The sequence below is a fragment of the Carassius gibelio genome, chromosome B8 (assembly GCF_023724105.1).
Source record: "Carassius gibelio isolate Cgi1373 ecotype wild population from Czech Republic chromosome B8, carGib1.2-hapl.c, whole genome shotgun sequence".
Taxonomy (NCBI): Eukaryota; Metazoa; Chordata; class Actinopteri; order Cypriniformes; family Cyprinidae; genus Carassius; species Carassius gibelio.
In genome coordinates this window covers 9,087,518-9,104,115 of record NC_068403.1, presented here as the reverse complement: position 1 = coordinate 9,104,115, position 16,598 = coordinate 9,087,518, and the positions used below count along the sequence as shown (strand labels likewise).

At 35.6% G+C, this 16,598-nt stretch overlaps 1 protein-coding gene across 8 annotated transcripts in view; it reads right to left on the bottom strand.

Annotated features, from left to right (window-relative positions):
- The window catches only part of elavl4 (ELAV like neuron-specific RNA binding protein 4), a 77,878-nt gene that overhangs the window by 11,610 nt on the left and 49,670 nt on the right, over positions 1-16,598 (bottom strand). For 6 of the 8 annotated variants that reach the window (XM_052562522.1, XM_052562524.1, XM_052562526.1 and 3 more), the window contains 2 exons: positions 14,510-14,613; positions 5,216-5,368 (listed from right to left, as the gene is read on the bottom strand). In XM_052562522.1, coding sequence (XP_052418482.1) covers positions 5,216-5,368; positions 14,510-14,613 — 257 coding nt within the window. Of the gene's footprint in view, positions 1-5,214; positions 5,369-14,509; positions 14,614-16,598 lie in introns of all 8 variants that reach the window. The other 2 variants (XM_052562523.1, XM_052562525.1) reach the window with 1 other exon arrangement.

Here is a 16,598-nt window from a genome sequence, read left to right as displayed (position 1 = left end):
ATATCTCCCACAACGTGCAGTTTGACAGTTGGTGGAATAAATAGAAACATAATTTTTTTAAGAAATCTTTATTTTTTATTACATATGTCTCCATTACTTTCTAGAAATAAGTATTGTAGTGACTAAATATTTGCTTTAAAGTTCTTTTTAGATCACTAATGTGCCTCGGAAGCCTAACTGTAACCAGTTTCCTTTGATGGAATCTTTATATACCAAGCTCTTTCTGAATGCTGTCATTGCGAAACACATACTGAAAGGTTAAGGGTCAAGTCCTTCCAAACCTATGATATCATGCTACTTTTTCATCACTGTATTATATATGCCCAGTATATAAGAAGCTAGTAAATGTATAAAAGTATAGAATGCGCTTGGTGGAATACGCTTTTGTTCCAATTTTCTGCCAATTTACAGTTTAGAGAAGTCAACAGCAGTTGCCAGAAGTTTGAGCCAGTATGCAGTTGACAGATCTCATAGAAAATCACATAGTCACAGACTCCGATATTTTAGCTTCAGGCTATGAATCCATCCAGTCAGGGGATATCAAACATGTTTGATATTTTGAGCAGATTTTATAACACATTTTGTTTTCATTTGTCAAGCGTAGCAACAATGTGCATGTTTCTGTGTGGGTTTGTTGTGATCGGAACATCTTTACCCTTATGAAACAAAAATATATTGCAGTATATTGGAAAATATCATGTAATATATTAGGCATATATTCTTATATATATTTATTTTTTCCAATAAATTGCAATATATTGAAAGCGGCAATCATTTGTATATTCTGCAATATATTATATAATATATGTGTCATCAATATATTATTAAATGTATTCAAATATCTAAAATATTAGAAATAAAAAGGGAAAATAATATATTACAATATATCACAATATATTTTAAGAAATATATTGGTAAATATATTTTCCTTTCGTAAGGGTAGTGTGTGATCCTCAGTCATTTAGTGTATGATGGCCAGTTTTTCCTGACTATTACAAAGTGGGTAAGTGTTTAATGATCCGTGTTTTCTGTAGTGTATTCCAGCCATAAGTAGAATGCTAGAATTCAATTCCTAACATAGGCAGCATTTGCCATAACAACTTATAACATCAGGTTCGTGTACTGTATCATTTATAATTGAATTAAAAAAGCCTTTAAATTCTGGTACCTTAAATTGTTCCTTAAATTGAACTGAATTTTAATTGAGGAAGCAAACAGGGTTAAAAATTTGAATGTAAGGAAGTAAAATTAAAATAAATTGACATTCATATAACTGTGATTTTTAAATATAAAAAATGTGAATGTTGAATGGACAAAGCTTTATCTGAAAGTCTTTATTATAGAAGTTTCAGGCCTTACAGACAGATATCTATAGAATTTCTTATAGAAATTGTACTTAATTTACATTAATAAATTATCTTTTGTGGGCAAGAGTGGAAGAATTTTTTTTTTTTTCACAACACACTGTAATTTTAATTCATGAATTTCTTCCTGTAATTCCAATTCAATTTTTTTAATTAAAATGTAAATTGAAAAGGGGCCAATTTTTCATTTAAAAAATGTTCACATCCCTGCATATAATTATAAATCATGGGTTTGATGATTGTTAAACAGCCAACTAATGTTTTAAACGAATGTCTATTGTTTCCCTTTGTTCTCTGGAAGTCTGTTTTGTATCACACCTTTAAAAAAAACGATGTAGAGCCGTAGGGGCAGGTAGTCTGTAGTCTGATTCAATCCAGAGGTTTTCAGCACTGTGGACTAACACAACTATAATGAAATCGTGATGGGATCTCGGTTTCTTCGGGTAGAAATAGTGCTGACCGGTGTCATTCAGGCTGCAACTCAGCAAACAGCTGACGATCTATCAGACGCCTGCAGAATTGCTAAAATTAGGGTGCAGAAAAAGCTTGCAGTTTAACGGTTAAAAATGCAAATGGCGCTTCAATGTTGACTGTGCTTTACTCTTTTCTTTTCTCCTCGCTTCCCTGACATTACCATAATGAGCCTGCAGCCGTTTCTATAACAGGCTGCCTGAACAAAGCGAGCGGTCGGGCTAAAACTGGAGACACTGGCACCGTTAGCTCCTTTTTAGCGCTTATCATGAACCGAACAGAGTTACGGCTACAATGTGCCAGTTAACAGCACTATTCTCCTGGTAATCACTCCTACCTTACATAACTTTCTACCTGTACTTATCTCAGCTCAGCACACATGAAGCTGGAGAATGCTGAGTTTAATAATAACCGTGACACACAGAGCGAGCACACAAGAAACAGTGGCAAGAGACCGCCATAGCCAGCCTGACAAAGCGCTTTCCATCGCACGCCCACTGTTCTGGTCCTCGACACTTACTGTGTACGGAAGAGAAAGTGAAAGAGAGAGAGAGAGTCCTCTGGGGAAAAGGGAAAGCTCAGAAAAGCTCGGCTGTTAATGAAAGCCTTCTCTCCTCTGTCTGAACATAAGCACCTCTCCGTTGTCTCTCATTCTCTCACTTTTAAGTGGCTGTGCCAACTGTATGGAACATTTATTAAACTAGTGCGCTAAATATATTATGAGGAAAAAAGCCTACACCTCTTTGCCGTAGCTTCTGTATAATCAGAGAAAAGAGATTGACGTCCTCATTTTATGTAACTTTTAATTGCTGCCGTTACAAGGCTTAGTAAGGGAGTTGTTTGAAGACTTGAGCAGATCTTTGCCTGGTTCTGCCTTAAATCTGTCTGTTTGTCCTTGTGTAATTGGAGGTCAAGGCTGCGGTATCATGGCATGCCTAGCTATGTCTGGTGAAGCATCTCGATTCATTGTATACATCAGAGATCCTTTGTGTTCGACAGGCATTGATTTGGACACTCGTCGTGCAACGTTGGCTTAAATGCATTTTGACGTTGTGTTTCTAACCGTTTCTGACAGTGCGCTTACATTGTATAGTTAATGGAATTCAAGTCATGGGAAAATATCAATGAACAGAAAAGAAAAGGCTGTGGAAGAGGAGAAAGCATAGCTTTTTTAAAAGGGGGATTTCTACAAGTAGCTCATGGGAGCGCAGTCGTTTTTCACTTAAGAGGCGCAGCTTGTAGGAGCCGGCGTTATGGATCAATTGTATTTGCTCTCATTGACGGGACATGCATTGACTGCTAGGCAAGGCTCGGCGGAGCCTCTCTGAATATTTGACTATTGATCAAAGGGCCAAACCTATCATACTTCACTTAGGTTACATGCTAGGTTAAAGTACTCATGCCGTGGATTCAGTCAAATACTCAATAGCTTTTCAAATCCCTGCAATTTAGTCACATTTCCCAATAAACTCAAAACAAACAGACACACCATAGGGAACAAGTTATATAAACGAGACACGTAGGAAGAGGACTTTCATCGCAATACATTATCCTTTTTGTGAGGGCGAACAGAGAAAACACTTCCCTAATTATTACCAAGAATCTTTTGACAAGGATGTATGATGTATTATTATTTCAGAAAGGCAAAGCCACTGTTAGTTTATCATGCCATATGTGTTTGTCTTTATTAATGACTTTCACTGTTATTTCAGGATGCAGTGTTTGTCTTTAAAGTGGTGTATAGGGGAATATGACACAGAATGAGATTTGCCTAAAGAAGCATGTAGCAGATGCTGACTTGATTTTTGAAAGTGAACATCTCGATTGATATCATGCTAGCTTTGTGAGGGCTACCAAAACTGACACACTGATTTACACATTAATGAGTAGGGATAGATGTTGATTTTGGTTGAGATTCTGATTATAGTTTCTTAATTCCTTTTTATGATACTTGTAGTATTTTTTGGCAAAAAATAAATAATTTATGCTAATTGTGTATGGTATTGCATGCTAATTTGTTTCAGTGAGGCATTAATTGTTTCTGACTTAGTTCAGGAGTAGATCTTTTGATTCAGTTAAAAGAATTAGTTCATAAGAAAAAATTATTTTGCCATAAATGCACCTATACAAAATGTTCTGTTTTGCTAATGATATCAGTATTCAGATATGGGGTAAGTGACTCGTGACTGTGACAATTTGAATTCATGGGAGATTTAACTAAACTATTAACAGTTCTTGAGAAACATGTCTAATCACTCTTTGACTTCAACTCTCATTTTAAACATGCAGAATCCTTGTTTGGTTTTCATGGTTTCAAAGTAGGGTTTTGTAATATTTGCTCCATGTAACTTTATGATCAGTAGCTTCAAAAAGAAAACACTCCTCGATTCTTAATCACTAGCAACTCAGGTTTAATTAATCATTAGGCTCTCTCCTGCCTGACCCTTTTCTCCCGGGGAGCCTTTGCAGGGCCAGAGGAATTATCCATGTCAAGGGAGGAAGTGTGCATGTGACCATGCAGCGTTCCTCAGCAGTTCTTCAGAAAGGGTTTGGCACCACTAGAACGTGGAGTACATTTTCATGTGGCTTATGCGATATTGTTTGCATGGCGAGTGCCGTTATGAATTATGCAGTTGTAAAAATATTGAATGTGTAAGAAATCCAGCTCCATGACCATTTATATCCTGGTTGATTTATTCATGATGTTGGAGGAAAGATAGGCCACGGAGATGACTGGATGCTTTAAAATAGTCTCATCAGTCTTTCCATGACATGGACTTGGTTCTAATGTTCGATGTTTATTAAGATTGGGATTGATGTTTATGCTCAAATACAAACATGTGCATACATTTACTCTCAGAAGATCACTGTAAGATTGAGTTTGTGTGTGTAGTTTCTATTACAGGGTTTCTGTGGGTCTTAAAAAAAGGTCTTCAGAATTTTCATTCATACAAATTAATGTCTAAAACGGTCTCAAGCTGGAGCAGAAACTCTTAAATTCATTAAATCATGCCATTAAATATTGCATACACTACAAAAGATATATTGTATTATAGAAGTTTACAAACACTTAATTTCGGTCAGACAAAAACAAAAATGAATCTTTAATGTCATATCAATGATATAATCGTGCAAGTCTGTTTTTTGCAAAACCAAACTAGATAATGCCATATTAGCCTGGCTTCCATTAAATTTAATATGGAGAAAACAAATTATTCTGTGTTGAATCGGCTTTAACTGTCCTATAATTTTTTAAGAAGCTGCAATAAAGTGAAATCTTGTAATAAACTGTGAATCATTATTTATTTTATGTTAAATGGGAGAATTAGTTTGTTTGTTTGCATGCTACAGGGTGAGAGAAAAGCGGTCCCACTGATACCTGTGACCTGGTCGACGAGAATGCGGGAGGTGATTATCCGTCCGTACTGAGAGAAGAGCTGCTCCAGCTCCTTCTGGGTCATGGTCTTGGGCAGACCACTCACGTAGAGATTAGCGTCACGGATAGAAGCCGAACTGGGCCGTGCATACGAAACCTGTAAGACAAAAAAACACACAAACACATTGAGCATTTTTGCAATTATCAAACTACAGTGGTTTACTGTATGTGGTGTAGGAATCTGATCTCTTAAACTCCACATCGACGTGCTTGTTAAATATTTCATTTCAATTTAGCTTCTGGAGGATGTTTGTTCAGGGGATTCATAACTGACTTCTTGCATTTTCAATATGCAGCATTCAGTTGCCAGAGGACATCTGCGCACCTGTTCTGTCACACACTTTGCTGATGGTCTGTATTCTTGCATTGACCTGGAGCAGCTAGAGACTTCAGAAAGATAATGCCCCCAAATCCTCCACTTAAGAACAAAGAAGAATCTCTTTGACTTATTATAATATTTTGAAAAGGAACAAATTGCTGCGAGGGATTCTCTGTGATCCCTGTTCATTCACATATAAGGCATATACACATGACATCTAAAGAGCTGAAAATGTGAATTCAATATTAACATGCACCACCTCTAACCCACTTTCTGAAGAGAAAAAATATACCCAAGAAATTGGATACCCAGAGTACATTGGATGAAGTTCATGAACCCTTTGACCTACAGGCATATTTGCAGTCTATTCTCAGAAGTCTCGAAAAGTTATAAAGAAAAACGGATTTAAAAAATAAATATATATTCTAGGTTAATGTTTTCAAATTTTTCTTGTCATAACTTATAACATACGTTGTGTACTTTGTGTATATATAATAAAGTGCATATTGTTTCATTACAAACAATATATATCCATTATTAAATATATTGTATAATTTTATATGTTATAAATTTTTTATAGTTTATACAAAATGTAAAACATTAACTGATTAAATGCAGTTGGTATCATGATTTTGTTTTTACAACACTATATAATGCTAACATATATAACCTTATTGCATTGACTCAAAGCGTCAATGGAACAAATTGGACAGTTTTAGTTTTTTTTTTCTACAGTTGTACAGATTGACTTGTTTTTAGAATAAGGTTTTTGAACCTTACTTAAAACCCACAGCAGTAAATGATAAAGGCTGATTTGTTTTCAGAAAACACACATGATGGAAGAGCTTGTGTGTGAGTGTGAGAGAGAGAAGGCTGGCTGTCATCTGTGCTGAATAACACTTTGGAACCTTCTGTTTGTGCCTAGAGTGAGAGCCAAGCCATCTATAGCTCTCTCACCCTCGCATTCCCCACATGCTCTAATATCAGCGAGCTGTGCTTACTAGCACCTTGGACAGCGCTCATTCCACCATATTCCCTCCATCTAGCACTCACCCAGCACGTTCTCACCTCTCTCGACTTGTCAAACTCTGCAGCACCTTGGACAGTGTCTGTCAAACTCTAAAATACACTCTACTTGTTTTCAACTTCACATACCAGTCTCTTTCTTTTCTTACACGCATGATGCAATTTTCACCCATTGCAACCATTCTCAATCAAATTTCAGAGTCGCTGGCAAATTTTATACCATAATGTCACTGAACTTTACACAGTTGTAGAGATAATTAGGTATTTTTTAAAGTAATCCTTGTGGGAAACTTCAGTGCTGTGGCTCATCCTGGATTTTCTTAAATTAGATTTATTTCCTAAAAGGATAGCTCATTCAAAAAAGAAAATGAATAACTCACCCTTATGTCTTTCCAAACCCATGAAACTTTTTTCAGTTCCAAATAATAACATAGCCCATATGAATGCTTTCATGCAAATATTATTTTCATTTCAGATGACTTATTTTATTACAAATATTTCATAAAATAGATTCATGTGATGAACAGACCCCAATTTTAGTTATTATCGCCAAATATTTTTTCCCCTTCACTCTGTTAACTGCTGTTACTGACTCATGGTGTTGGACTTGGAAGCCTGATCTTTTTGGTTTTTGTTAACAAGATCAATTGATTAATTTAAAAGTTCCTAGTCAAAATAATGATTTGTACATATTTTAACCATTGCTGCTTCTCTCACAAACTCTAAAAGAGTTTAAGATTTTCAGTAAATAATTGTAGAAAACTTGGAATTTCAAGTATGTGATTCTTCTGAATTTATACACGTTTTCATATTTTGCAACCTGAAGTTTGAGCCACATGCATGCATTTTAAATGTTTGGATACCTGGATAAATTTGTAATGAGAACTGTATTAATTTGTTTTTAACAAAAGAGAAACTTCCCAAGCTTTTTCCACCAAAATGAAAGCTTTATAATTTATCTAGATCAAAAACACATCTCTTTCGCCAAGCATTCAAATAACGTATCTCGTCATTTTGGACTGCAGTTGTAGCTGATCAAATGTTCATTATTATTCTTTAGCTGGGTAAAACTAATTAATATTACTTGGTTGGAACAGCAGCTATGCTAATTATGTCTCTATTTGTTGCCACGGATTTACACAAGCTTCAGTCTGGATCTAGAACAACTGAGAAGAGATGATGTCACCCCCTCAGAGGACACAGATGATGTTAACCCTTAAACAACATACTAAACTACCAAATTTTGCTATAAGTGTGATTGCATCATATAATAATAGCTGTTAATAGCTTTCATCATCTGTTTGACTACGTATTTAAATGATTTTTCCAAAAATGTCTGCCATATGCACATAAACTGACATTCACCACTGATAAGCTACTACTAAATACTGTAGAAACTTAATTTTCTGTAAAGCTGCTTGCAATGATTTGTATAGTAAAAAGTGCTATACAAATAAACTTGAATTGAATTGTGTCATTAAATGTAAAAAAACGATAAATATAAAAATATTATCATTGTAATTTGGTGTTATATAAAATATAAATCTTACAGTATTCTGTTATTTTTGAAATAATGTTACTTTATTAATTTAAATATTAAATTAATGTGTATAATAATACATTTTATAAAAAAATATTTTTAAATAAATACAAGTCAAATGGATACTTGTATTGTTCTTTACTGTTCTTTTTGAAGCTGCAAAGCTCCAGTCCAAATTTATCATATATGTACTAAAAAGACCAGTACTTTTCTCAAAATATCTACTCATATGGGTTTGAATCGTCATGTGGGTTAGTAGAGAATTTGAGTACAGTATACAGAATTATGACAGATTTTTCATTTTTTTGAGTGAACAAACCCATTTTCTGAATTTCCTTGTTGATTCTACGCTTTTGTCAGTCTCGCTCTCTCTCACTACAGCAATTCAGTTTTAATTCAAGATAGGGAGATGTTTCTATCTCCCTGCCCTTTTAATGCTCACGTCAATTTAATCTGTTCCCATTAATGGTTGAAGCAGCCTTTCCATCTCATATTTTCATTAGTTCTGACATTTGGGCAGCAGAGCCATCACAGGCTGTTACACTGCTACAAATGCTGAGCGAAACATGCTAAACACTCCGCCGTAATCTCCTCAAATCCACTTAAACAGAGAAGGCAAAAGGCATGGAACCCTGGCACTCTTCCCTCTCCTATCTTCCCTTCTTTTCTTTTCCTCTCCTCTTTTTTTGTGCGCTTTTTTCTTGCCCTGTCAAGCAGCTCCAGATGTCAGATCTATCAACACCCCGTCTGCTGTGAGCAGTGTGTGTGTGTGTGTGTGTGTATACACGTATCTCACAGCACAAGGCTACGCTCTTCTCGCCCTCAGTGGGATTTCTCCCATCACACCTCGACAGGAAGGCAAAACCGGAGTTTTGCTGAGAAACGGAGAAGTTTCATGAAGAAGTGTGTGTGTGTGTGTAACAAAATGATGAGCATGTGGAAGTTGTGACTCGAGTGAAACTCTCACTCTTTTTGGATTTTTCAGCCGGTGAGACGCAGCTGTGTTGATCTGTTTTCATGGACTTCCTGCATTAGCTGATGTGCTCGAGCGATGCCGTGTCCCTTAACTTGACACTGGCATTTTGCAAAAGAATATAAACTCATCATAAACTGCCACAGACTTTTTTCCTCACTTCCTTTTTCTTGGCTAAACAGCCTCTTGTAAACATACATCATCAGCTTATTTCAGCAGGAGGGCCCTTATAAATGCCGTTTTTCTTGCTCGGCTGAAAAGAGCAAAGAACTGCACTTCGGATAATTACCCTCTCCTTCTTTTTTCCCCTTTCTCTCGCTCATCTACTCTTAGACGCAGCTGTCTGTTGCTATTAGATGGTCTGTCTTCATCCCGGCTCGATGGGGGGTGGGGTTACAATGGAGGCTTTATGAGAAGGATGACCTTGGAACACACTTATTAGGAGTTATAAGACAGAGGGTATCATCTCTTTCTTGCCGTATTACAGCAGGAGAGCATCTTTTGAGAGGGCTGGTGCTGGTCTGAATAAGAGGTTTCATGGAGTGCAAGAGAAAGGAGACAGAGCAGGGAGGGCCAGGAATGTGTAAGGTGTAAAAGAGAGATCACAGAGATAAGAGATAAAGACATTGGCTTCTCTGACCCACGCTGAGATGGACAGATGGATGAAGAGAGAGAAAATATGGAGCTAGAAAGATCTAGATGATAAACAATGGACACGGACTGGAGTGACAACGTGTCCTGACCAGGCAAAGCATGATGAAGTGATATGCAATCAAAGCTGTTCCGTGTAAATCGCTGTTTTTGCCCTTACCAGCTGTGACCACAAGAAACACAGTCGCTCGGTTTCTATTTCTGTAGCATTGTTTAGGACACAAGGACTTTTAGCCCACTCAACCTAACATAGTCAGCTGGTATTAAAATATGTATGACTTGCATTAAAAGCACACCCTTTCTGATGTCAAATTGCTATAGTTTCTGTTTCATAAAGGTAAAAAAAAAAGGAATAAAGAAAGCAGGTCTATACGCAGACTTGGTAAATTACTGTAGCAGATAGTCAAAATGAACACTGACTGTGATAAGTAGGTGGAAAAATCATGCAGTGCTAAATCTTCATCCATCAAACCTACTACAGCAAATTTACATTTGAACTTGTGTAATTTGGTCGGTTTTAGGATGAGTCAAGCACAAAAAAAAGGGACTCATTAACTGAGCGAAAAGAACAAATATCGAATTATGGAGATTTCAGGAGAGGTACTTCTAATCAAATAACTATTGAGAGTTGTACATTTCCAAATGAATACATTTTTAGCATCTCTATCTGTATTTCTAGTATCTTGATGTGAAATAGGTGATATTCTCCAAAGATGCAACTGTAAAACCTGCTGGATTTTGTACCTCAAATTCAAATCAGTATGCAATCATCACTGTTCAATAATTAATGAGCTATAGCCATCCTTAATTTGAAACCCCCTACTCATTCAAAATTCATTCGGCACCACTGCTAACACTTGGTAGTTTCCTTCTAATCCAAAATTGCTCCACAATTCTTCTTCACATAGCATTTTGCTTTCATTGCGGACAGAAAATTGCTTGTCATTTTGCACTTGATTTAGACAGTGTGTGAAACATGAACATCTTCTGCTGTGTCGATTCCATTCATGTTTATATGTGCATGTGCAAGCTAAAAAATCAATCATGCATGAGATGTGTGTAGCATGTGTTTTGTTTGTGTATGTAGGCATGCAAGTCATGGAAGACAACTCTTGCTTCGCGAAAGTCTGTTTGTTGGAGTGTGAATGTTGCAAGAGAAAAACGGAACATGTTTAGAAGAAGTATGCTCAGCAACATCATACCTGCAAGGTTTTGACAACTCCCCAACAGACAGCATGAAAATTTGTGTTAAACTAAATTGTGCCCTCGGGCCAAACCGCTGTATGCTCACTTCAGTGTTTCAGATTTAAAAACATAACACTATGATACTAAATTTAATACCAGTCTTTAATAATAATAATAACCATCATCATATTTAATGTATGATAAAATAATATGAATATTAAATTATTTATATAATATTGTATTTATTTTATATAAAAAGTATTTTTTACATTAATGCTAAATTCTTAATGCTGTAATAAAATCAATATAAAAAGTAGTGAAACGTCAAATGTAAGCAAGTCTCACAATTCTCATTTCCTTATGTGGTTTCCATAACATGTCGGTTTATTTTAAGTCTGAGATGAATGACAGCTGTGATGACTTGCAAGTTCAGTGAGTCAGATGTTAATTCAGTAACTGCTGTGATGGATTGAATAAATGGTTTGTTAGAATCATTCAAACTGATAACTTAGGAGTTTTTGACTGATACACACTACTCGAACTGCAGCCATTTTATTTTCTGCACTGTGTCTTTTTCTGGATTTTGCAGTACAATAAGGGCGTGAGGGTAAAAAGAAACAGCTCCAAAGTCATTTGGTTATAGCCCTAGGATGGGAACAAAATCCCGAGGTATGTATGGCTGATAAGTGCAGTTTTTTAACTGAGTGTTTATGTGTGTGTGTACCGCTGCCTCCCTGGAAGTGTGTTTTGTCACTGAGAGAAGTGCCGCGTGGCAGGAAGCTGTGATGATCGGCAAATACACACAGAGTGAGTCATTCTGTCTGTGATGGATTCTTAGCTGATGCTGAAACCAGTACTAGAAACACTGCCGGCCAACACATACACATGCTGCCACTCTGGAAAACGCCCACGTTTGTGAGCGTTGTGCTGTGCTCTTTCAAAAACAGCCCTGACAAGTCTTTTCTTTCTCCTCTCTCTCTTTTTTCTTTCTCTTGCTCCCACACACAAACACGTGCGTTCTTTTGCTGTTATGTTAAGAGGTACTGAGCCGCGCAGACTGAGCCGTGTTTTCATAAGCAGGCGAAATCCAATCTGATTAGATTAGGGCGGATGTAAGTGAGAGGTCTGGGATTATAGGCCAGAGGAAAACACACACACAGTCAGATTATGCTGTGAGCGGCAGGCAGAATTTACTGTTAAAACCTGCTGCTGCTGCTAAATTTACCACAAGGCGCTGTTGAGGAAAATGCAAGCCATCAGATTGTGTCAGATCTGTCTATTTCATTGCATGATTTAGTTTAATAATAAAATAGAAATGAGTAGAATCGAAAATAATAGAGGAAATCCGACCAGAGCAGAATAGAACAAAACTCAGAAAAATAATAAAATGGAATCAAATAGAATATCAGTACAGCTAAGAGACAACAAAGAATAAAATGGAATAAAATATAATATTGATAAAACATAAAACTGAATAGAATAGAATATAAAATGACAGATCAGAACAAAAAACATGACAACAGAGTAGAATGACAAAAGAATAAAATAATTATAATGTAATATGGCATAAAACTTAAAAACAGAGTAGAATAGAAAATGACAGATCAGAACAGAATAGAATGACAATAGAGATTAAATAAAACAGAACAATGCTAAAACATAGAATATAACAGATCACAATACTGACCAGAATAGAATGATAACAGAGATGGAATAAAACCGAACATGGATCTAACTGAAGAGAACAATAGAAAAAAAGTTTAATGACAAAAGGGAATGAAATCTAATAAAATATAACAAAACCAAATAAGTGGAATATAAAATAACACATCAGAACCAAACAGAATAAAATGTGATTTGATGACAATAAAATAATATTGAATAGAACATCAGAATGACAAAGAATGGCAAATCAGAATAATGTGACATTAGATCAGAATAAAATATAACCACATAAAATTGAACAGAAAATGTAAACATCATAGATGACAAAATACCAATGTCTCTGAACAGAATTAAATGGCATAAAATATAATATAACATGACAGAAAAGAACAGATCAAAATTTCCATAGTGAAAACCCAGACACATTTTAGGCGTCTATTTAGCATGTCCACATGATTTCATTATACATGCTATTTCCCTCTTTTTGTGTGACTTCATGATTTGACATTTGGAAATTCATTTACATATCAATTACACTATTTTTCCCTTTTCTTCCTTCAGTTGCTTTCCTGTTTCCTTCTGCATCTTAATGAGTCAGATTTGCCCTCCTCTCTTTTTGTGCTGCCGCGCCTCAGCCCAGCACGAGCCAGTATACGCCACGTGTACTAATCACTGCAGCTCCACTGGCACAAACGGTGACAGGAAACATTCGGCGAATTGACTGGCGCAGACGTGAGAAATGGTGACTGGGAGAACGCTTCCACCTAAATGAGATGTTGCTCTGTTACCGTCTGTCATCTGTTATGTTTAAATAGGTTCAATTCCAGGTGCGGGTGACCTGTTAACTGGAGAGGCACAGAGAGAAGCTTCTCAACGCTGTGCCCTTGAGCGAGAGGCGCTGGCTCCAGGGGGGACCGCTACTGCAATTAGTGTAATGTGGGTTGCTTTGGCTGAAAAGTGTTTGGTAAACAACAGGCAGGCAGTAACCTAACAACATGAACCCGAATGCTGATCCCAACGTACACATTGAGGTATGCATACAAATACACCATGGTACAGCAGTTCTTGATTTTGACATTAATTTACTGTGAGTAATCATACAAAGATTCTTTAAAGAATCTGTTAATTCTGTTCAATTAATTTATTGGCATATCATTTAATAAATTCACGTAATAAAAATGTTAGTACTACAGCAATGTCTACACACTTATATATACAGTATATATATATATATATATATATATATATATATATATATATATATATATATATATATATATATATATATATATATACACATATATATATATATATATATACACATATATATATATATATACACATATATATATATATATATATATATATATATATATATATATATATATATATATATATATATATATATATATATATATATATATATATATATGTATACATAATAAAAAAGGATTTGTACACAATATTTATTAAATGATTAAATATTCCTACTATTATTATTATAGTGCATTATAGTAATATGACTATACTGCATATACACATATGCATATACACACACTATCATTCCAAAGTATCGGTCAGTAAAAATCATGTTTTAGATTTTTTTTTATTCAAATTTTTCAAGAAAACAGTAATATTGTGAAATACTGTATCACTTTTAAATATAATTATATTTAACATTTTAAAATTCAGAAATTCATTCCTGTGATTGACAAATATATATATACAGTTTTTTTGCATCAAACATTTTATTTGATCAAAAATATTTATTTACGTCTGTTTTAATATAATTTAAAATGTAATTTATTTCAGTGATGGCAAAGTTGTTTAATGCAATTCAGGCTTGTTCTTTATGGTTTCTGCTAGTGTGATTACTTACCTTAATAGTTTTGGTCTGAAGTCTGAGTCCATTTAACGTGTTGATGGCTTTCTCTGCATCTTTTGGGTCAATGTAATTGACGAAACCATAGCCAAGACTCTGCCCTGTAGTTACAAGGAAGAGAAAAGACATATTTTATTTTAAAACATTCATAAGACTGTGAAAGCATTTCTTTCCACTACCCTTGCTTTCAAAGTGTATCGCTTATCATTACCAACCCTTTAAAAAAGTCTTTAAAACCACTTAAATCCATTCATCACAAGAGCTATGCATACATTATGAGATAGACGACATTAACACTTAACGATCTATGTAGCATTAGCCTGACTAGCTGTGACTAGTTTGAATTCATGTTTGGCTAGCGCACGGTAAGCGAAAGCTTCCGCTGGAAACGTCTGACAGAGTCTTTGGTGGAATTATTTTGATTTAACCTCTTCTAACCGTCTGCTGCTCCTTTGAAGGCGAGGCAGCCATCATCTGCTATTTGACTTAAACAGAAACCCTGCAGCTAAAGGCCTGTGTGGTACTGCCCCCCCCCCTTTCCTTTTGGTTCTTTAAAGATCTCGCCACACAAATGCAGTGAAACTCGAGAACAGCGCTGCACTTATCCTCATTAATGGAAACAGACAGCGCTAAGTCCACAGTGTACACACAAAGTGAATCACAAATGTGAAAGAGTGCTACGCCCTACACCAAAAACAAACACAAGCTAAAGCGCGCCAGATACCGCAGGGGGTGAAAAGAGAACTACTCGCTGCCCTGGCTTCAAACGAAATGCCTCCTTCTCTTTCTCTTTGGATTACGGAGGATTACCAATCCCTCTGTCGTTCATTAAAACCTTGGAAAACCTGTGACAGTGATGTTTCAAAGTTTCTTTAAATATAAATAGTGTGATCCTAGACAGTGTTTTAGGACTCAGGTGCTGCTCTTTCATAGATTACAGCATCATGACAAGCACAAAACCGCAACATTAGGTCAACTAATAGTGTGAGTTTGGAGAAAAAAAAAAGAAAATCTGTTTAATCCAATCATTTTTGCCGTAAATGTATTAATTCTGTTTAATTGTAACAACATTGTCAGTTTTGTTTTTTAAAAGAAGCTATAATGAGACTATTGTTGAAATGTCTCAGTAAGTGTCTATAGCATAGCCTTATTAATTTGATAATTTCATATTTAAACCTTTTGTTTGCAGATTTTAATTGAAATGAGAAATATCAGTGTGCTTTCTATCAATAATATTTATGTAGACACTATACAATACACTATTAAAAAGTTTGGGGTCAGTATTTTTATTTCTTTCTCCAGCAAGGATGCATGCATTAAATTGATTGAAATTGACAGAAAAGTTATTTTGGACTTCTTTGTGGAATCCTAAAAATGAATCATAATTTCCACAGATATATTAAGCAGCACAACTGTTTTAAACATGGATATTAAGAAATGTTTCAAACAGCAAATCAGCAGTGATTTCTGAAAGATCATGTGACCTTGAAGACTGGAGTAATGGCTGTTGAAAATTCAGCTTTACCATCACAGGAGTAAATTACGTTTTAAAATATTTTCAAATAGAAAACAGTTAATTAAAATTCTAATAATATTCACAGTTTTTACTGTTTTGATTAAATAAATGCATCTTTGGTGAGCATAAGAGACGTCTATCAAAAATAGCAGAAACATCTTACCAACCCCAAACTTTTGTACAGTAGTGTATTTATTTGGTTGTGAAAATTCTGGACATGTGCTGTGCCAAAAAAACGAGAAAGTGTGTGTGGGAAAATAGAAATGGAAAGGTTAGTCTAAAATGAAGTGTGTTTCCAAAGCACTGTCACGCAGAACTTCAGCTCTGGATAATGATACATTCAGAGAACACACCGAGAAAAGAAAGACACAGAGTAGTCTCTCTGCCTAACCTCTCCATTTGTCTTTCTCTATCTCCACCATCTCAACTGTGTTCCTCACTCTACTCCCTTTGTGGCCCAGAGCATTTGGCCCCACGTTGGCATGCCCCGTATTGCCATTTTCATTGTGTGTATATGTGCGTGTGGGTGGATGCGTGTGTTTGCATAATTGTGTGTTTGAGCGTACAATA